Source organism: Maniola jurtina, chromosome 1 (genome assembly GCF_905333055.1).
Source record: "Maniola jurtina chromosome 1, ilManJurt1.1, whole genome shotgun sequence".
NCBI classification, from domain to species: domain Eukaryota; kingdom Metazoa; phylum Arthropoda; class Insecta; order Lepidoptera; family Nymphalidae; genus Maniola; species Maniola jurtina.
In genome coordinates, this window is record NC_060029.1 from 3,989,029 (window position 1) to 4,011,666 (window position 22,638).

Below are 22,638 nucleotides of genomic sequence, written 5' to 3' on the forward strand. Positions count from 1 at the left end.
CAACTCCCTTTTTGAAAGTCGGTTAAAAAAGTAGCCTATGTTACGCCCTGGTCAATCCTCTACTTGCCTGTGAAAGTCCCGTCAAAATCGGTTCAGCCGTTCCAAAGATTAGCCTTTTCAAACAAACAGACAGACAGACAGACAGACAGACAGACAGACAAAAATTTTAAAAACGTGTGATTCAGTTATGGTATCGTTCAAATAACCATATGACCTTAATATGTGGTAGTTATTTCGAAATTACAGACAGACACTCCAATTTTATTTATTAGTATAGATTATTATTATTAAAAAAATATTGTAAAGAACGTAGTGCCTTAAAGAGCACGTACAGCTCTTGGTCCTGGACCAGATCTCTCTTCAAGTGTCGGATTGCAGTTCCATCGACTATGGACATATTATAAATTTTATCCTACGCAGCTGGGTAGTCTCCAGAGGTTGGCTGCCGTGGCTGAAATCAGCTGAGGAGAGCATAATAATTATATTATGCTGTTCGCGAAATTTTCTGGAGCATCCTGTAGATAGATCGAGATAAATCCAAGTTCAAGGCGCAATATAGACAAGCGGCAGCGGGTGTACAAGGCTCCATTCGCCCGCCATCCCCCAGGGGAGGAACACAGCTTTACTTAGTTCGATTTTGTTTTTAATATTCGTACTACTCGTACTACTACATCTAGTTTTTTCAAATACCAATATGCTCGCAAAATGGCTGACCCTTTTTACGTAAGTATTTTTTTTTTGTTTTCTTTTCAAATATTTGAATCTGGAGCCAGTTTGGTCGCAATGGAAATATATCATATTTGCTTAAATATAGCACTTTAAAACTTAAGTTTGTAGACAATTTAGCAGTGATGATCTGAACCAAACCGACTTCATACAGGGCTACTTTCGTACAGAGATAAAAAATCCGACGAAAATCTGCTAAATATGGATTTAGAACAGTAGATTTTGGCCAAGTATAATGATGGCTTCACAAATTCCTATAATTTTGCATAGAAGTACTTAATAATCATTTTGTCCCTATTTAGTATCTACCAATAAACATTTATAATTCAAAAGCTTTCGAGATGAAACCTGATTTAATGCCGTGGGAACTTGCCGCTCGAGTGCCGTTGAAATCTTTTACGCTAGTACTACGCAATAGCGTACCAGCTTGGCCGTAACTTATCGAAGTTTTTTTGTTTCAATGATGAATGCGAAATACAATTAAGTGACTTAATCTTTTTATATTATGATTAAATTTATTGAATTAGGCTTTTATTCATTTTAACTTTCATGGTTTACTTATTTTATTTAAAAAAGAAAATAATAAGTACCTATGTATCAATTAGCTAGTGAATTGGAAGCTTTTTGGAACTTTTGGTTTATAGATTTTGTTGCGCAATGCGCTCGCGGTTTTTAAGCTCCTAGCGTAGATACTTGCATCGCGTTAATATTTATCCTAGATACAAGATACAAGATACAAGATTTTTATTTGCAGAAACATTTTTTGTTTACAGTTAGGTGTTATTAAATACATTGTAGAAATGTTTCACCTTACATAATCAGGCATGCAAAACCTACCTACCTACTTAGAAGCTCAGATATAGCAAGGGAATGAGTTTCTCTTAAACTTCACCCAGTCTCTATCGTCTCTGTACCTTCTACCTTCAAGTTGTTTATCGTGGGAGGTGATAATTAACATAATAATTATTATTATCATCATCAACTGATATACGTCCACTGCTGGACATAGGTCTCTTGTAGGGACTTTCACACGCCACGGTTTTGCGCCGCCTGAATCCAGCAGCTCCTTGCGACTCGCTTGATAATGTCGACCTTCCATCTAGTGGGAGGTCTTTCAACGCTGCGCTTTCCGGTACGAGGTCACTATTTTAGCACCTTGGGACCCCAAGTGTATCGGTATCGGGAACCTTTGTTTCTAGATGCCTGCACCAAGTTTTAACCGCGGACCGCAGCTACTCTTTACCCGAACTACCACCAGGAGAAGCGCCGGAACCTATAGTCACATTCATGGAAAGGACATACCAACCTGCGCGGACTAGAGCAGGTTTTGAAGGAGGAGAACCCTTGCTGTTAACTCCCTTGATAGAAGCGAATAAGCTTCAAGAAGCAAGGCGAGCTGCTTATGTGGACCCTGACTTCTTATTGCCCGATATGGATAGTTATTCAGGATATTTAACCGTAAGTCTTTCCCTATTTCTTTTGTCGATGCCAAATCTGTCCTAGACTAATATTAATTTCATCTGAAGTTCTACTACGATAGAGAATTGGAATATTATCTGCAAAATGCAGTAACTAGGTATTGATCCAGATGGATTCCAGGTACCAGCTCGCTTTGTTATTGGTAAAAGTGCTTTATATTTACTTAGTAGAACATAACGAACGCCTCGTTCAGCTATGAAAATATATACCTACGACTAAAAATAAAAATAAATTGAAAGATGGAATGGAATGGATTGAAGGATGGAAGAGTTAGGAATGTCCTGCCGAGAAGCCAGTAAGAAACTAAGCGGTTGCTCTTTTCAAAACTTCGATTTACAATATTATATGAAGAGCGTCCAAGTAAAAACCAATGTCCTACTTAACTCAACTACCTAACAATCGAATCAAGTAGCTACCGCTGTGTTAGAAAGGTCGAGTGATTCCAATCAAATAAAAATATCTGAGATTTTCTTGTGATCATTCTTGTTCTATTGCAGGTTAATAAAGAGTATAACGCCAATCTCTGGTTCTGGTATTTCCCTGTGGCAGACAAATCTATTGAAGAGACACCCTGGATCATTTGGCTTCAAGGGGGTCCCGGGGCGTCTTCTTTGTACGGCCTGTTTACTGAAATAGGGCCATTCACAGTTGTGGATGATTTTCTGATTGAAGGTAGGTGTTACAATTTAAGAAACACTAGGATAAATAAACCAGACTTGTGTGTTCCATGATCCATATTCACTAATCATCCATTAATTACGCTAGAGGCCCAATGCTGGACATAGCTCCCGTGGGTCTGTAAAGAACAAGGCCTTGTATCTCTTGTGTCAATAGTCCATCAGCTTATATTGCATCCACTGCTGGACACAGGCCTTTGACCAATTGACCAGTGTGCGATCAACAAGAGTGTGTGTCAAGAGCAAGTATATTTTGACAAGTGTTGAAAAGGTGGTTTCTAAATTCCCTGTATGTCGATTAAATTATGAAATATGGTCTGTGTTTGTCTACTTTGTTAAGCTCCATATTTTCTAAATAAACTAAAAAAATATGAATTAAAGTTAAGCAGTTTTCATTATTTCCTTTCCGGTAAGTTGATCTGTGTAACAGTGGAGTTTTGGAAGTCACTGATGGAAACTTCTTTTTAATTTAAAACATAGTCTGCTGATATAACTCTGAAAGCCGCGCCGTCAAGTAATTTAGCACCACTATAAGGAGGTCATAACAATATTTTCTCGTCTTTCACAGAAAAAAAATACTCCTGGGGCAAGAACCATTCTCTTCTATTTATTGACAACCCTGTCGGCACCGGGTTCAGCTTCACTGATGATGACCGCGGCTTCGCGACCAATCAGACTACTGTAAGCACTAAATATTATTTTTAAGGTTCCGTACTTCAAAAGGAATAAGGAACCCTTAGTAAAGGAAAGAAACTAAACGGACTAAGTGATCCATTTAGTTGTCTGTCTGTCTGTTTGTCTGTCTGTCTGTCTGTCTGTCTGTTGTGTCTGACAAGAAATCTCTAGGGTACTTCCCGTTGACCTAGAATCATGTTCGGCTGGTAGGTAGGTAGGTCTTATAGCACAAGTAAAAGAAAAAATCTGAAAACCGTGAATTTGTGGTTACCTACATCACAGAAAAATTAAAAAGTGGAGGAAGTGAAGACAAAATAATATGTTTACTAAATCACATGATACATGGCGCTGTCCATCATTAACTTGCAGACTGCCGTGGTTTACAGATGTTGGAAAGTGTTATTTCTCGTACGATCGTACGGAACCCTTCATGTGCCAGTCCAACTAGCACTTGGCCGGTTTTTTTTTTTATCATTGAGTACCTACTTACTTTGGCAAGCTCAAATTTTTTTCTGTATACTTTATCGTTAGATATATAGAACGTGCACAATCACAATTTGCTGATAGGTAGTTTTTTTCACAGATTGGTGAAAACTTATACACGGCGTTACAGCAATTCCTGACGTTGTTCCCTGAACTTCGAAAGGCACCGCTGACGATTGCAGGAGAGTCCTATGCCGGCAAGCATATTCCTTCCCTCGGCGTTCAAATACTCTGGAATAAGGAACAGGATGAACCGATAAACCTACAGGTGAGAGCATAATATTTTATTTTACACCTATCTACTACCACTCTACTTTACTTACTTTAATAATAATATTAAAAAAATAATAAAACTGCAAAACTGTAAATCTTTGTTGACTCGTTCTTCAATCACGCCGCACCAAAGCTACGGATCAGCATGGTTTTTTCGATAAATATAGTGGGTCTGCAAAGTGACATAAGCTACTTTTTACCCCGGGAAAACAAACAGTTCCTACGGGATAGCATGCTATTTTTTACGCATTTGTCCTTCAATCACGTCGCAAGGGGAATAAGGATTGACGTCATCTATTCTTTGGGTAGGAATACTTAATTGAGGATCTGGAGAGAATTAAGTATAAATAGGTTACTTTTTAGCCCGGAAAATCAAAGGGTCCCCACGGAATAGCAGACTATATTTCACGCATTTGTTCTTCAATCACCTTTTAATACTAAATCCACGAAGCAATAATATTCACAGTAAGTAAGTATTTCACACGCCTGTGCCTCATTTTCTTAAGTTTCATATAATTTTTTACAGGGCTTAGCCATTGGAAATGGATTCATTGACCCTCTATCGCTACAACGATACAGTTATTTTGTTCGTGAAGTTGGTCTGGTCGATGACAAAGTTGCCAACTTCATGGTCCAACTGGAAACCGCTGTTGTTCAGTTCATCAACTCAGGGGAAATGCTAAAGGCATACGCTGTAAGTATGGCATTGATTTACTGAAACTTGTTAGGGGACACATTTTATTTGGCTACTTTAAATCAAAACAATTCAATTTTCGTCCAATCTCCAAAGAAAAAGGGAGCCCTTATAGGATCACTTCGTTGTTTGTCTGTTATGTCTGTCAAGACTTATCAAGGGAATCAAAACCTAGTTCTAGGAATTCTAAAGGAATCCTCAGTACGTTGATGATAAAATAATTAAACGACACGAGTTCCTTCGTAAAATTTAGTTTTAATTTTTCTCACAACATAAATAATCAATGATAACAAAACAGTCTTGACGTATATAATTTTGAGTGATGATTTTTTCTTTTTCTTTTTTTAAACATTTATTTTTAAATAACTATGTGTGTAACCTACATCACTCCCCTCCAGAGGCCGTGTCTACGGACGATAATACCTAATCTGGAAATCGTACTCGTCTGCCGGAACGCGTGGTTCGCAATCCGGCTTGTTGCTGGGGAACATGTTGGGGAGGATTAGGTAGCTTGGGAAATGGAGTATTGTCGGACAATATATAGGCTGGTTTAAGTCTGTCAATTGATACAGTCACGTCTCGGCCCTTAACTTTTAATCTAAAGGTTTTAGCGCCTCTCTTTAAAACCTCGTATGGCCCTGTATAAGCTGGCTGCAAGGCACCATGTAGCGTGTCTTCCCTAAGGAATACGTGGCTGCAGGTGCTCAGCTCTTTAAATACGAAGGTTTTAGGTTTAGAGTGGTGCTGAGTTGGTACTGGTTGTAGCTTCTCGGCAAAGGATCTCAAGCGAGCTGAGAAGTCGGTGATGTCGGTGGTGTAGCTTGCGATATTTTGGCCAAAAAATTCGCCAGGTAAGCGAAGTGGTTCGCCGTACACCAGCTCGGCTGATGAGGCATTAAGGTCCTCTTTGATTGCGCTTCTTATGCCAAGAAGTACAAGTGGCAGTGACTCGGTCCAATTCTCGTCGGCGTGACAAGTTATAGCTGCTTTCAGCTGTCGATGAAAGCGCTCGACTAAACCGTTGCACTGTGGATGGTAAGCGGTTGTGCTGCGATGCTGAAATCCAATGGATTTGGCCAACTGCTGGAAAAGTGCCGATTGAAACTGCATTCCCCGATCCGTTATGACATCCACTGGACTTCCGTAGCGCGACACCCAACAGGAAATAAAGGCTTTGGCAACCGTCTCGGCGGTTATGTCGGTAATTGGGACAGCTTCCGGCCATCGCGTGAAGCGATCGACGGCTGTCAAGCAATACCGAAAACCGTGCGAATATGGTAGTGGGCCGACCAGGTCTATGTGGACATGTTTGAATCGCGCTGAAGGTAAAGGAAGCGTACCCAAAGGTGACGACACGTGTCGGCTTACCTTAGTGCGCTGACAGTCTAAACATGCCTTAGCCCATTCACGGCAGTTTTTGCGCATGAGAGGCCAAACAAAACGTTGTGCAACGAGCTTAGCTGTAGCGTTAGGACCAGGATGGCTAAGGGAGTGGAGGCAGTTGAAGATTTGCCTACGAAAGTTCTCGGGGACGAAAGGTCTGGGAGTCGGGGTACTGACGTCGCAGTACAATTCGGTACGACTGCCAGGGATTATCATTTTGGTGAGGCGAAGAGATGTTTCACCTTTAAGGTAGTCTGCAAGCTCGGAGTCTGTGGTTTGAGACTTGGCAAGGACTTCTAGATCGACTGGCATTTGTATTTCGTATATGCGGGAAAGAGTGTCGGCCACGACATTGTCTTTGCCCGCGATATGTTGGATGTCCGTCGTGAACTGTGAGATGAAGTCCAAGTGTCTATACTGCCGTGGCGAACAGTTACTTTTCCGCTCATGGAAAGCGTAACATAGTGGTTTGTGGTCAGTATAGACAGTGAAGTGGTTGGCCTCTAGCATGTGGCGAAAGTATTTAATTCCTTCGTATATTGCAAGGAGCTCACGATCGTATGGCGAGTATTTAACCTGCGACGGGCTCAACTTACGTGAGAAGAATGCTAGGGGCTGCCAAGCTCCATCCACGTATTGTTGTAGAGCTGCTGCGATGGCTCTGTCTGAAGCGTCCGTGACGAGACCTAGTTTAGCATCGGGATGAGGATGCGCCAGTAGGGCTGCATTGCACAGACTTTTCTTGCAGTCCTCGAAAGCTTGCAGTGATCTTCCTTCTATAACGACCGGATGGGAAGCTTTTACAGATCCGGTTAGCAGAGCGTTCAGAGGGGCCTGGATTTGGGCAGCGTTGGGCAAAAATTGTCTGTAAAAATTGATCATGCCCAAGAATCGCCTCAGCTCTCTGACGGTTTTGGGAGCAGGGATATCCGCAATGGCCTTGACTTTGCTATCTAAGGGTTTCGTACCTTTTTCAGAAATTTGGTAACCCAGGAATGTTACTTCAGGTGCGCCAAAGACGCATTTGGCCGTGTTCACAAGTACGCCGTATTCTTGCATACGTGTGAAGAGTTGGCGCAAATGTTCTTCGTGCTGTTCCTGAGTCCTGGAAAATACCAAAAAGTCATCGAGGTATGTGTAGCAAAAGTCAAATCCACGTGTCAGCTCATCCACGAATCTCTGAAAAGTCTGCCCTGCGTTCCGCAATCCGAACGTCATAAAAGGAAATTCGTATAATCCGAAGGGAGTTGTAATGGCAGTCTTCGGAATGTCTTCCTCAGCAACAGGGATTTGGTTGTAAGCCTTGACCAAATCTATAACTGAAAAGTACTTACAACCAGTTAAGCTGTGGGAAAAGTCATGTATGTGACGTATTGGGTATTTGTCTGGTATCGTCCTTGCGTTGAGTAACCTGTAATCACCACAAGGACGCCAGCCATTATCTTTTTTGGTCGCAAGGTGGAGAGGTGATGACCACGGACTGTCGGAAGGACGAGCGGTGCCATTAGCCAGCATCGCGTCAAACTCCTGTCTGGCGATTTTCAGTTTATCTGGAGCCAGCCTTCGGGGTGAACACGACACTGGAGGTCCTGGTGTAGTGCGGATATGGTGTTGTGTGGTGTGTTTCACTATACCTGGTGTACCGGCGGGGCGAGTGATGTCCGGGAATTCAGATAAAATGTTGTGATATCTGCTGTTGCCGCCGGTCGGAACCTTCACACTAGTTACAAGCATATCAGAAGTAGATGTATTTTTACAGTTAGCCAATGTAGCCGTAGTTGCTATAGAAGTGAGATTATCTATTAAACGCTTGTTGCGACAATCTACTACAAGGTTGTAATAATTTAGAAAATCTACGCCTATTATTGCTTTTGTAACATCTGCTACAACGAAACGCCACAAAAAAGTCCTACGAAGTCCGAAATCTAAAGCTAAATTCACAAAACCGTAAGTAGCTATCACAGAACCGTTAGCTGCACTCAAAGTATATTCAGTCCGAGTACGACGGTCACGTAGCGCTGATCGGGGGAAAACACACAGATCGCTACCGGTGTCGATCAGAAATTGCGTCTTCGACGATCGATCAGTGACGAACAGGCGACCAGTAGTTGTTGAAGGACGATCGTTTGTCGCCGTTACCGACCGCCCATCGAGTTTTCCGACTTGAAGTCACAGGGGCGAATGCACGTGCGGGCTTTATCTCCATACTTGCTATGATACCAACACAGCGGAAACTTCCTGTAGCTGGATTGTGTTCGTTGCCTTGAGGAATTACGCGAGCCTTGGGATGTGCGAGAACGTGATCTGCTATTCCTCTGCGTCGCCATTTGTTGAACCTGCTTCCGTAGCTCAGCTATTCCCTTAGTGAGGTCACTGATGAGTGAGCTAGGGATCTCGTTAGCTAGGGAAGCTACCTTGGGTGTTGAAGAAGCCAGGTCGTTCACTCTATCCGCCAAGTCGGCTAAGTCTTCCAGCGCTGTTCCTGCAGGCTGACCAGCGAGCACCGTTTGTATGCCATGCGGGAGTCGGCTGATCCAAATCGTCTTCAGAAAGTCGTCTGGGACGTCAGCGCCTGCTAAACCTGTAAGGTGGCGCAGAAAGGCGGAAGGTTTGCGGTCGCCGAGCTCTTCGTGCATCAACAATTGTTTTATTTTTTTCTCGTTCGATGCAGTCAGTCTCCTTATCAGTTCGCCTTTGAGTTTGTCATATTTGTTGCTAGCGGGAGGGTTAATTATAATATCCTTAACTTCCTTGGAGTGTTGATTTTCAAGATGACCAATGACGTAATTGAACTTTGTGGCATCGCTGGTTATTCCAGATATGGCGAATTGACCTTCAACCTGCGCGAACCAAATCTCTGGCTCCTCGGGCCAGAACGGCGGGATCCGTACTCCAACTTTAAAAACATTGTTGTGATTTGTCGACTCGTTCCCCTCGCTATCGCCGGGCGGCGATGCTGCCGACGTGCCTCGTACGTCCTTACTCATGTTCGTATATAGAGGTCACCAGTAAAGGAATCCTCAGTGCGTTGATGATAAAATAATTAAACGACACGAGTTCCTTCGTAAAATTTAGTTTTAATTTTTCTCACAACATAAATAATCAATGATAACAAAACAGTCTTGACGTATATAATTTTGAGTGATGATTTTTTCTTTTTCTTTTTTTAAACATTTATTTTTAAATAACTATGTGTGTAACCTACATCCAACCTATAGGCTAAACTATAGGTTGACCTAGAACCATGAAATTTGGCAGGTAGTAATATTTTATGTACCTACCTAAAGGGAAAAGCCGCAAACCGTGAATTTGTGGTTACTTAACAAAAAAGTGTTTTTTCTTTTACGATGATACGGAACCCTTCGTGTGCAAGTTCGGCTCGCACTTGACTAGTTTTTTCTTTTTCAGTACTACAATTATTTACTGCAGCTGTTCCTCACAGAATCAAAGCTGACTAATCTATATAACTTTTTGGAAGACGACATTAGTTTGGATGGCGCATACCTCGACTTCCTTCAGAGAGACGAAATAAGACGGGCTCTACACATTGGGAACACTAACTTCACATCAATCGGAGTTGTGTACAGGAAATTGGTTCCTGACTTTATGGCCAGTGCGAAGGCTTGGCTGGAGGAGTTATTGGAAAACTACAGGGTCATGCTTTACAAGTAAGGCACCTTTTTTTTTTTTTTGACGGAGTGCTTTGGCCACAGCTATTGACTTGTGCAACAGATAATATTACAAGAACTAAATAAGAAACCCGATGTATAGAGAGCCAATAAGAATCATGTAGTCACACTAATATTAGGTATAAAGGCAAAAGTTTGTGCCTACGTGTTTATGTGTGAATGTTTGTTGCTCTTTCAAGCAAAAACTACCAGGCGGACTTGGCTGAAAGAATGGAGATAGATTGAACCCGGAAAGAATACATAGTTAACCTACTTTTTATTCCGAAAAATTAAACAGTTCCCACGGGATTTTTCAAAAACTTGTATCCACACGAACAAAGTCGCGGGCATCAGCTAGTAGGTGAAAATTATAAATGTGAAAATGTGTTTGTTTGTTGGTTTATACACCAATCACGCTGCAACGGAGCAACAAATCGATGTGATTTGTATCATCATCATCATGATCAACTCATATCCGGCTCACTACAGAGCACGGCACGGGTCTCCTCTCAGTATGAGAAGGGTTCGGCCATAGTCCACCTCGCTGGCCAAGTGCAGATTGGCAGACTTCACACACCTTTGAAAACATTATGGAGAACTCTCGGGCATGTAGGTTCCTTTACGATATTTTCCTTCACCGTTAAAGCGCGTGTTATTCAATTTCTTAAAACTCACATAACTCCGAAAAATTCTTTTTTTTTAGTTAGAGGTGCGTGCCCGGGATCGAATCCCCAGACCTCCGGAATAGTATCACGACTCACGGTGATCTATATAGCTATAGTCAAAGATCTGGATCATAGGGTACTTTTAATCAAAATTCCTAAGGGATTTTTAATAACATAAGTTTACACGGTAGAAATTACGGGCTATTATTACTTCATAGATCTTTATAAGCATTTTTTAAATTTTTTAACACCATTTAAAAACTATTATTTGGGATACGTACCTACTAACCTCATATTCATTTTCTGATAAGTCCTAGGATTTAAAAAAAATCTGTCCTTTTGATACTTATTAACTTTTTTCCATTTCAGTGGCCATCTGGATATCATCGTAGCATACCACCCCTCTGTGAACACCTATGAGACGCTCTCTTTTTCTGGCACGTCAGAATTTAGATCAGCTAAGCGACACCCTTGGTACCACGACGGAAACTTAGCTGGGTGAGTAATCTTGTAGTACAATATTTTTTGTTGGGATGGTACTTATATGCAACTTTCGAAAAACAATTCGAGCAAAACAGACATGAACAACAGTGAGAAAAGTCTACTTGCTCCTACTACCTCCTTCATCTGTGTCCATATAATGATATGCTGTATAGCCGTCAGTTACCGCTTGACTAAGACGGCTCGTAGGGTATTCTACGTCAACTGTGACCCTTTCGCAACCCGCTCCCATCCTCACTTACTGCGCAACTGTAGTTACCTACTATAAAAATGTATGTACATAATATGCACTTCAGGCTGCAATGTTTTAAATTACTGTAATTTGTATTCCACTAGGTATTACAAGACAGCTGGAAATTTAACAGAAGTAATGATCCGAGGCGCTGGTCACATGGTGCCCGCGGACAAACCGGCCGCAGCCCTCGGCCTCATCTCGGCCTTCGCCCGCAGTCTCACCCTCGAAAACGACACCGGAGTTCTGGTTGACGTTCAAAAAAACTTGCGAACTCACAGGCCTCCGCTTTAGTGGTTGTAGACTTAATTGAACACCTCTTGCGTACAACTATTGTTTTGATTTTGACTTCAATTAGAATAATGACTTGATTAAATGTAAGATAGGGTAATCAGTATTTTTGTGTAAATAGATCGATTAAGAATACATACCTAATTAAAATAAGTGTTTTTAATTATTTAATACATCCCTAAACTGTCTTCGTGATGTAGTGCGCGCATGGCGCAAAACAAGTTTGTACTTCAGTATAATGATTGACTTTAATCTGAACCCGAGCCCCTATGACTGCACAGAAAGTAAAAACTAAACACAAGTACCTACTTCAGTCGGGCTACCCGCAATATTGCAACTTTAGGTGGACTTCTTGTTTTGCGAGTACGTAGGTAGGTGGTAGGTCGCAATGGTCGTCAAGTAAATGAAGTCGATCGATATTAATTACCTATTTTCAAGAATAATTTTCTTTTATAAAATAAAAGAAACTGGTCCCAAATTTTTACAATTAATTAAACTACTGTGCTGCATTTCATTTTTACAGTAAACGTATTTAAAGATGTGAGACGTTAGATTTTATAAAAATTAAATAAGTAATTAAATAAAAGTATGTATCTGTGCGCGAGAATCTCAAATCTAACGGGCCAATAATTGGCGGGAGAATCATTTTTAACCGACTTCCAAAAAAGGAGGAGGTTCTCAATTCGTCGGGATCTTTTTTTTTTTTATTTTTTTTTTATTTTTTACTCAAAGACCCCTGGACCGATTTGAAAAATTTTTTTTTTGTTTGAAAGGGTATACTGTGCAGGTGGTCCCATATAAATTTGGTGAAGATCTGATGAATATCTTGGGAGATGGAGAACAGAACTCCTCAATGGATAGGAGCAAATTGCTCGCGATCAGTGTAATAGCTTAGTAAACAGTAGGGTTTTAACTGGGCACAGCATATTATAGTACAGTAGGGCCACTAAAAATTGTGAAATAAAAAATTTTCAAAAGAAAAATAAAACCGACTTCAAAAACGACAAACACTAAAAAGTAAAAAATAACTTTTGTTTAGCTACACGTGTAATGCACCTAGGTATGAAGTCGGGCGAGCTTCACTCTTGGATTTCTAATTTTGTTTTAATATGCTCGCTCGACTTCATACCTAGGTGCATTACACGTGTAGCTAAACAAAAGTTATTTTTTACTTTTTAGTGTTTGTCGTTTTTGAAGTCGGTTTTATTTTTCTTTTTATTGGATAAATTACAAAACTAAAACCATAGACAAAGACATGGCTTCATAATAGAAGGCAAGAAGCAAGGCATATGGCGGCACCATATATCATGGTGCCGCCATACAGCAAACAAGCCTGTAGAGCCTGGACGGGTGTATGCGTATACTTGCCAACGCTTTGGACCGGGGTACCGATTGGCCACCGGCAGGCAAGCCATCTGTGATGTGGTGTTTGCCGTTGCTTGCTGTTTGCTACAAAGCATCTGCCCCGCGCCCATCCCGCGCCGGTGTAACGTAATAAAAGCCAGAGACTCAGATTTTTTTTTTCTCGTCTGGCTTTACATAGAGTAGCTCAGAAAAATATGCCAGAGAAGCCAGATCAGACATTATTTCTATTTCTACTCTGTGCTCTATTATGATGTGTGTGATCTGTCAAATTGTTGGTGACGTTTGCGAGTTTTCGACAAGTGTGAAATTGCGACTAACAGGCATTTTGGAAATTGTTGTAAAACCGGGTGAATTTCCCGGTATTTGTGTCTTAGTTTAGTGGTACATGATTATGTGGACTTTGTCTTTTCAAGTGTACAACTTATGATAGTTTTCGTTGAGAAAATTACATTAAATAGACACAAAATTACAGCACACCATGGGCCTATCCTTGTATGTGGTTTGCGCACTTCTGCTGTTGACACCTATTAGGGCTTTTTATTTACCCGGACTAGCGCCCGTGAATTACTGCAAGGCCGGTGAAGATAATGGGAAATCATGTAAAGTAAGTTCTCGTAACTTTTGAGTACTTCTAAGATAACTTGCTAATGGCTGTCGTATTATCGCTTCGCAATGGCACTGGACCACGTTTACCATAGCCAATTATTAACTTATTTAGCCAAGAGCCTAATAAGAATTGTGTTCGAGGCAAATTTTACTATAAACCTTTCAGTTTTCAATATCAGCAATTAGGTACTTATTATTAGTATTATTTAACATGACATGTAAAAATACATACTTGTTTGTATGTAATGTATGATAAGATTGTAGTCGCCAGATATTTAATAGTTGCTTTCAGAAAAAAAATGTACTTTTGTAAATAGAATAATAGTACAAAAATATTGATCATATTATGAAGAAAGTATATATTTTCATACTTACAATGTTTACTACTTAATTTTATTATACTTATAAATCTACTCTCAGTTGTTTGCTGCTAGATGGCTGGAATAAAATTGATAAAACACTACGAAATATGTTTAGTATTTAATAAGCAAATGCAAATTGTAGAAATTTATAAGAATATGATGCAATAAATAGTCAGTAGGTGCATATAAACTTGATGAAGGAAGAAGACAATATATATGATATTATTTTGTGCTTTAAATAATCTTAAAAAGTATATAGAAAATCTTAAAATAAATATAATTATTAGACTTATCATAAGCACCTGTAAACTAGGTTCAAAAAAAGAAACAGCCTGGAGACTGTATTTAATATTTTGTAAACAAAGTATTTCATAGACTTTAATATGTGTCACACACTTTAATTTCCATTATTTTACAGTTTTGATTACAATGCTGTACTATGTAAATGTAAAATAAATTTATAAATTTGTATATTGTTTATTTCAGAATGAGATACCCCTCTACGTTAACAGACTTAACACAGAAGAATCTGTCATACCGTTTGAGTATCACCACTTTGACTTCTGCCTCTCTGACGAAACCCAGTCACCAGTTGAGAACCTTGGTCAAGTAGTCTTTGGAGAGAGGATCAGACCAAGTCCCTACAAACTGAGTTTTCTCCACAATGAGAATTGTCGAGCCCTATGTGAAAAGAAATACAGAGCGTCAGATCCTGAGTCTATTAAGAAGTTGAACCTCCTTAAAATGGGAATGGCGCTTTATTACCAACACCACTGGATCCTGGACAATATGCCTGTGACTTGGTGTTACTTAGTAAATGAAGGAGGAAAGACTTACTGCAGTACTGGGTTCCCTATGGGTTGCCAAGTCAGAAAAGATTTGGTGAGTAAAATTTTGATTTTAATTAGTGATGACATAGTCTAATAAAGTCTTCAAAGCTTGAACAGACACAAATCTTATGTTGTATAAAGTGGAAAGTCAAAGTTTTCTCCAATAATCTCAGCCAAAGCCGGACAGTAACTGGGCTATAGTACTTCTCAGTCAAACAGGCATAATATTGTGTGTATAATTTGTAAATAGGGGTAGGGCTCTTCAGGTGCCTAACAGTTTTGCTTGATTTTTGACTATCTGAAAATATGATGTAGATTCTACATCATATTTTTTGTCTATCGCCACTGGTGTTTGTTGATCAAAATATCAAAAATATTTTAACTTTATTTTGTTTAATGTTAACATGCATCAGTAATGATTGATAAATTCGGGCAATCTGTAAAAAGCTAGCAGATCTTAATGATTCAAAATACAATAATTGAGCGACTATATAAATAGACTAAAATTGGCTAAATCTGTAGGCATCGTAATGTGTGCTAATGTGAACTTGTTTGTACAGTTCTTTTGATTACAACATCAGCTAAGAGCTGGGTTGTGCTGAGACAGTGCCTATATTATCTCATGCTTATAATCACAGATTATTACAGTTAACTAGTTCATTATATTTTTATCTGTGATTTAGCTTGTATTGAACTCAAAATCTAAATAACAATATCTTGTCTATCAAAATTATCACTATCAGCTATTGATGCTATCAGTTACCAACCATGTAGACTAAAAAAAGTGTTAATGAGGTTTTTGATAGTAATTTTTCACCTATCTCCTTATAAGTATATCATCTATATCAAAGTCAAACTGCAGGCCCATTCAGAACCCTTCGATAGCATAATTGTGGATCGATTTGGCAAGTTATCGTTCGATAAGATGTATTTTCAATTCACAATAACCGAATCAACTGTGAAATTGTCGAAACCGAAACCGAATCGAACCAATGTAGATATTGTTCGATTACGACTATCAAATGCTATTCACAACAACTAAACCGAATAATATTTGTTGAATGTTCGATAATTTTTGATGATTACTTATCGAAAGCTACAGGGCACTCGATATCCTTTTTTTCATCTATGTATTCATAGGCAACAACCGATACGCGCACGTGGGCGCGCTATGATAGGTTGAGATATTTTCGCGCCATTCAAAAATAAGATTTCTGCAAGCATTTAGTAACACATGATCAACCCATTGCCGGCCCACTACTGAACACGGATGTCAGTGAGAAGGGTTTAGGCCATAGTCTGCCGAATGCAGATTGGCAGACTTCACACACCTTTGAGAACATGGAGAACTCTCAGGCATGCAGGTTTCCTTCACGATGTTTTCCTTCACCGTTAAAGCAAGTTATATTTAATTGCTTATAAACACACATAACTGATATGTTAGAAGTGCTTGCCCGGGATCGAACCCCCGACTTCCGATAAGGAGCAGGACATTCTAACCACTAGACCATCACAGCTTAGCCAGAGCATTTAGTAACACATTTTAATGTTTTTCTATACTAGGATACTTGCACACCCATAGTGAATACAGCACAGAGTGCATACGGCACCTACTATCTGTTCAACCATGTTGATCTGGAGATCACATACCACAGTGGCAGGGAAGAGGAGTGGGATGTGGGTGTTGGTGATAACGGCGGACGGATTATATCTGCTAAGGTAAGTGAGGCGCCCTTCCATTTGATATCATATTGAGGTATGAGTATGTGAGAAATATGTATGGGGGACTAAAATATCAGCACCTTACAGTCTTGGGAAACTGGAGTAAATCTCTATCAGAGATAAGCTGTTCCAATGTCCACTTCATTTATTACTATGTACTTAAGCTGCTAAATCTAGGAACCTTGGCGTCAGGAATCTCATTTTACTTTCTTATTTTTTATTTATTTATTGTATTTACAATATTCTAAAACTATTTACATTGAATTCTTAGCGCCCTGAAGTCTTGGCGACTTGTCTGGGCGCTGCACATTCCTCTAAAAATTAACTGTATGATATACGGGTGAGACTCAATACAATATTATGTCGGTATAAGATAATATATTATGCAAGGAAGGGTACCTACTCGGTTGCACAGCGCACGAACATTAGGTAGGTATTTGTGGCGCTCGGCACCGAGGCGATGCTAGCCAGCTCGTTACCGGACTTATTCACTATACAGGCTGTTCTATGTAGATAAAAATTAGATAAAAACTATAAGTAGTATAGGATATTTATAGAATGTAATTATGAATTACTATGCGTAGTATACGTGTGCGTGTATTTATGTAAGCAATTGGGTTTCTGTTATTATGTATATATTATTGATTTTTTTACGTAGGGAAGACGTGTTTAATAAATATTCCTTGATTTTATACTTTATATTGTTTTTTGTTATTTTAGTTTTAATTTCAGTTGGTAATTCGTTGATTAATTTTGGTAATAGATAATTCGTGGTTCGTTCACCGTAAAAATTGTTTGCTTTGGTCGTAATTACCTTGTGTCCCGATACGGCCCTCGTCGTAATACTGTGTGTGACATAGTTTTGCAGTTCTAATCCATAGCAATCCTACAACCTTTGCAGGATCGCTGTAGATATGCTTTTGTCTTGTTATTTAAAAAAAAAAAACTTATTTGCAGGTTAAACCAGCCAGTATCAAACACCAAAAACAAGAGAACATGGATTGTAACGCACGGAACAACCCGCTCATCATACCAAGCGCACTTACCAAAGATGAATTCAACATAATATACTCTTACCGTGTTACCTACATCAAGAACAACACCATTAAATGGTCATCAAGATGGGATTATATACTTGAGTCTATGCCACAGACTAATATACAATGGTTCTCTATATTGAATTCTCTGGTCATTGTGCTGTTCCTTAGTGGTATGGTTGCAATGATCTTGTTGAGGACTCTGCATAAGGATATCGCTAGATACAATCAAATGGAATGTGGGGAAGATGCACAGGTATGTATTTACAACTGCCTTGCTTATTATCCTGCTAATGTCCTTAATAATGCTTGCAGACAAGCTACAAGTACATAAAAATCTTATAATTTAAGGGCCCTTGAAAGAATAACTGTTCATTCAGTCAACAATTAGTCATCATCACTTTATTGATCATCAAGTTGTAAGCAAAAATGAGTTGCAGCCAGCAAAATTTATTGTTAGGGTGACCTGTCTAGTGTGTGTATATGTTTAAATTATTCTATTTAGTAAATATTTTTTTATTGTTTGTAGGAGGAGTTTGGTTGGAAACTCGTCCATGGAGATGTATTTAGACCACCGCGACGCGGTATGTTACTGGCCGTATTCCTCGGGTCAGGATCGCAGGTAAGTTATCTCTCACTAGCCGATGCCCGCGACTTCGCCCGCGTGGATTTAGGATTTTCGAAATCCCGTGGGAACTCTTTGATTTTCCGGGATAAAAAGTAGCCTATGTGCTAATCCAGGATATTATCTATCTCCAATCTAAATTTCAGCCAAATCCGTCTAGTAGTTTTTGCGTGAAGGAGTAACTGTGATTAGTGTGATAACACTTTTTATTCAATGAGAAGATAATAACAACAGGTTAAGATATTAGAAGTATGTATGCTGCACTGTAGCAATAGGAGGATCTTCCTCAGGACTGTATTATGCCTAGGGACCCAGCCCAGCTGGCCCGACTGTTGTATCTTGGAACTTGTATTTTATATAGGGCTCTGTAGAGAAAACTTCGTTAGCGCGGTTGACGATGTATGGTAAAAATTGAATACCCTGTGGCGACATCTATGTCGTGCATTATGAGTTATTTTGTTGCAGTATGAGCCATAGAGAAGAAAAGATAATGATATAGATTTTTACTTTACCATCTTGTTACAATTGACTTTTTTAGCATATGTTATGTAGAGCCACAGAATATGTTACAATGAAGAGTTAGATCCTGATGGTCATGCTAGCGCTGCTTATGAAGAATGTTGTCGGGTCAAATGCATTTAAAGTGTTAGGACTATGATGGTCATTACAATAATAACTTCTAGGTCTTCGGTATGACGCTGGTAACACTCGCGTTCGCTTGCCTGGGCTTCTTGTCCCCTGCGAACCGCGGTGCGTTGATGACGTGCGCGCTCGTGGCCTGGGTGCTGCTGGGCGCGGCCGCGGGCTACGTCAGCGCCAGGGTCTACAAGAGCTTCGGCGGCCGACGGTGGAAGAGCAACATCCTGCTCACCTCCATGGTTTGTCCAGGGTATGTACTCTGATAGCTACTCTCACTTACATACTCTGATACTGAAACTCTTTTTTTTTAAATAAAGCATATTAGCCATGCTAATCATGACTAATACTCCTCTTTCCCCTCCAATTAAGCGTAAAGCTTGTGCCAGGAGTGGGTACGACAATAGTGCAACAGGTGGGATTTGAACCCCCAACCTTTCGGAATTCAGTCCGCTCCTCATCTGTTGAGCTATCGAATCACTCTGATTTATTTCCCTTGAGTGTTGTAAAGTGTGAAGTTCGCAAAAGAGATTAAGTGCAACTGAATGAAGGGACGATAGAGCGAGTCTTCTGGGATCGTCCATTTAAAACTTCTTCAATCTTTAAGCAATTCATTTTCATAATCATTAGTCATAAGTCTTAGTCATTGGTTTTACCATGCTGGCAAAGCCACGCCGCCAAGCGATAATGCATTTCGGTATGTTGCCGTGTAGAAATTGGGAGTATGGGTTTACTGAAACTGCCAATGCCCTACCCCTTCCATGTGAGCCAGCTTCCATCTTAGACTGCGTCATCACACCACCAGGTAAAAGCGCAGTCAAGGGTTATCTTGTATTGGAATTTAATTTAAAAAAATTATCGGTTCACAGTGTGGTGTTCTCCCTTTTCTTCATCATGAACCTGGTGCTGTGGGGCAAGGGCTCCTCCGCTGCAGTACCATTCTCCACTCTGGTTGCATTGTTGGCCCTCTGGTTTGGAGTCTCCGTGCCTCTCACCTTTATTGGCGCTTACTTCGGCTTTAGGAAACGGGTAAGTGATGTCTTATTTTTGTGAATTTTGTAGTTTTACAACCTTTATTCCCAAATCTATTTGAAAATTATTATAATTACTATGTTAAGCATGAAAGTTTTTTGGGCTAGGTACTTATATCAAAACTATGTAGGTAATGCATGCGAAACAAAAGTTGATACAAATAGAAGATGACTTTTCTCAGCCCAATAAAGTGTTCACTATAATATACCTCTGCATCTATGATTAATAATATTTTGGAGTAAATTGTTAAACTGATTTAAGTTACACGTTGCTACAAGCAATAATAAATAATTTTATAAATAAAAAAATAACGTTTACTTTAGAAATTTCTACTTATGAAATAGTCACTTTTTCAATTTTGTAAAACCTGAAAGTGTAATTTTGAATTCGGTGATGCATATACTCATATTTTTAAGATCTGAATTTATAAACGTCATATGCATACTTTTAAACAGATTCTGGAGCACCCAGTCCGCACCAACCAAATTCCACGTCAAATCCCCGAGCAGTCTCTGTACACACAACCCGTGCCCGGAATCGTGATGGGCGGCGTGTTACCCTTCGGTTGCATCTTCATACAACTGTTCTTCATACTCAACTCTCTCTGGTCCAGTCAGGTATGAAATTTTTATTTTGTGACTAGCTAATGCCTGCAACTACGTCCGCGTGGGTTAAAATTTTTAGAAATCCCGTGGAAACTTTGATTTTCTGGGATAAAAAATAACCTATGTTACTCTCCAGATCTCCAACTATAACCATGTAAAAAAATTAGGTAATAGGTGTCCGTTGCGGTGTGATCGAACAACAAACCAATAAACAGACACACTTTCGCATTTTTAATATGGACAGTGATATTTTTAGAGCAATGCTTGGTCTCTCTTTATCCAAACTGATTTTTACAGAGTGGTATAGGGCGAGCATTCGTAGGTTTGCATACTTGTGCATGCCAGACAGGCATGCCGATTTCCTCACGATGTTTTCCTTCCTTAAAGTAAGTGATATTTAATTACTTAAAATGCATAACTCCAAAAAGTTAGAGGTGAACTAATAAACATACACACACACAAGCTTTCGCTTTTATAATATTAGTGTGATTTATTTCCAGATGTACTACATGTTCGGTTTCCTGTTCCTCGTGTTTGTGATCTTAGTCATCACTTGCTCAGAGACCACCATTCTGCTCTGCTACTTTCACCTCTGCGCGGAGGACTACCACTGGTGGTGGCGCGCCTTCCTCAGCTCGGGCTCCACCGCCGGCTACCTCTTCATCTACTGCTGCCATTACTTCGTCACCAAACTCAACATCGACGACGCGGCCTCCACTTTCCTCTACTTCGGCTACACCTTCATTATGGTCTTCTTGTTCTTCCTTCTCACCGGCACTATAGGCTTCATGGCTTGTTTCTGGTTCGTCAGGAAGATATACAGTGTCGTGAAAGTTGATTAGCTTAGTTTCTAGTGTAGTGTTTAAGGAACATTGCGTTGGTACAGCGGACTGTTGTGTGGTTGACGTTAAAGGCTTTCTTTGTGTGTTCACATTATATGATACTATTTAAATATAGTGCGCAAGATCGTTGGCACAAACGCAATGCGTAGCGTCACGCGGGTGTAGCACACAGCGTCTATGCGTTGCGTTTATTCATTCACCACGTTCGGGATTCGACTAATGTTTTAGACTCGTAAGATACGGCCGCTTGTATCTGCAGGTTTTTGTTTTTTTATAAAACTTAATCCTTATGAATAATACATTATAGAAAAATTGATTACAGCAGGGTTACTTGGCAAAATCTAGCCCTAATCACCTTTGATTAAATATATTGTAAGTAATTAATTTTTGTTACAAAATCCTTTAAAAAAATTTATTACAATATAAAGATAATTGCGGCTAAATTTTGCCTGCCAACCCTGATGTAATCTATTCTAATAGCATACGTACAATCCGACAAGGCTCTTTTGGCACTTGAGTGAGAACGCAGTTGTCGCTTTATGCCGACACAGCGAACTATCGACAAGTGCACTTCTCTAGATAGCGGCTTTAGTTCCGATTTTGGCCACGCACCAAAAGAGCCTTGTTTATCTTTATCATTAAAAAATATATTTGTATGTATCAAAATCAGATATCTGCAGATTCAAGCAGTCGGATCATAGACTAATTTTCTTTGATGTGGGCCAAATTGCCGCCTCCACACGAAAGTTTGGCGAATGTTCGCCAATCAATGGGGTCACACAATCAGTAAAACGGTATATTATAAGTTGCAGATTATTTGTTTTTTTTTTTTGCAATAGTTTATTTGCAAAAATATTTTTGTTTTATAGCACATAAGAAATATATTTCTATTATAAATTTATCGTGATAATTACGAAATTTAAACTAAGCCTGGATTGTCTTTCATAAAAATACTAGTACCATTGTATTGTTTAATTTTTAGGGTTCCGTGACCGAAGGGTGCCAACGGGGCCCTATTACTAAGACTACGCTGTCCGCCCGTCCGTCCGTCTGTCTGTCAACAAGTTGCATCTCGTGAACCGTACCTTACTTTTAGGTACGGTTCACGAGATGCAACTTGTTGACAGACAGATTGGTATAGAGTTGAAATTTTCACAGAATGTGTATTTAATATTTATTATTTCTATTGCCATAGCAACAATGACTTTCTAAGCAAGGACATCGCACTG

At 39.7% G+C, this 22,638-nt stretch overlaps 3 protein-coding genes across 3 annotated transcripts; 2 read left to right on the forward strand and 1 right to left on the reverse strand.

The window, feature by feature from the left end:
* Positions 1-617: 617 nt before the first annotated feature.
* On the forward strand, positions 618-11,810 carry LOC123866349 (venom serine carboxypeptidase-like). Its single transcript, XM_045907871.1, has 9 exons — positions 618-723; positions 1,926-2,184; positions 2,703-2,877; positions 3,451-3,563; positions 4,141-4,308; positions 4,840-5,007; positions 9,799-10,058; positions 11,093-11,221; positions 11,561-11,810. Exons 1-9 carry the CDS (start codon positions 695-697, stop codon positions 11,748-11,750), a joined length of 1,491 nt encoding a protein of 496 aa, XP_045763827.1. The 5' UTR covers positions 618-694; the 3' UTR covers positions 11,751-11,810.
* Positions 8,406-9,590, reverse strand: LOC123866180. Its single transcript, XM_045907580.1, has one exon. The coding sequence runs from the start codon at positions 9,375-9,377 to the stop codon at positions 8,526-8,528; it is 852 nt and encodes a 283-aa protein (XP_045763536.1). The 5' UTR covers positions 9,378-9,590; the 3' UTR covers positions 8,406-8,525.
* Positions 11,811-13,370: 1,560 nt separating the features above from the next.
* On the forward strand, positions 13,371-21,540 carry LOC123868011 (transmembrane 9 superfamily member 2). Its single transcript, XM_045910346.1, has 9 exons — positions 13,371-13,716; positions 14,567-14,962; positions 16,474-16,629; positions 17,590-17,925; positions 18,199-18,291; positions 18,978-19,183; positions 19,800-19,959; positions 20,418-20,579; positions 21,068-21,540. Exons 1-9 carry the CDS (start codon positions 13,591-13,593, stop codon positions 21,407-21,409), a joined length of 1,977 nt encoding a protein of 658 aa, XP_045766302.1. The 5' UTR covers positions 13,371-13,590; the 3' UTR covers positions 21,410-21,540.
* Positions 21,541-22,638: the final 1,098 nt, after the last annotated feature.

What these genes read in the sequence shown, in the direction of transcription:
- LOC123866349 (XM_045907871.1), top strand. Translation starts at nt 695, where the DNA reads ATGCTCGCAAAATGGCTGACCCTTTTTAC. An exon ending in AAATGGCTGACCCTTTTTAC is followed by an intron (nt 724 to 1,925) that starts GTAAGTATTTTT and finishes CTTTGTTTCTAG; the next exon opens with ATGCCTGCACCAAGTTTTAA. An exon ending in AAATGCTAAAGGCATACGCT is followed by an intron (nt 5,008 to 9,798) that starts GTAAGTATGGCA and finishes TTTCTTTTTCAG; the next exon opens with TACTACAATTATTTACTGCA.
- LOC123866180 (XM_045907580.1), bottom strand. Translation starts at nt 9,377, where the DNA reads ATGAGTAAGGACGTACGAGGCACGTCGGCAGCATCGCCGCCCGGCGAT.
- LOC123868011 (XM_045910346.1), top strand. Translation starts at nt 13,591, where the DNA reads ATGGGCCTATCCTTGTATGTGGTTTGCGCACTTCTGCTGTTGACACCT. An exon ending in GACGGATTATATCTGCTAAG is followed by an intron (nt 16,630 to 17,589) that starts GTAAGTGAGGCG and finishes ACTTATTTGCAG; the next exon opens with GTTAAACCAGCCAGTATCAA. An exon ending in ACCTCCATGGTTTGTCCAGG is followed by an intron (nt 19,184 to 19,799) that starts GTATGTACTCTG and finishes ATCGGTTCACAG; the next exon opens with TGTGGTGTTCTCCCTTTTCT.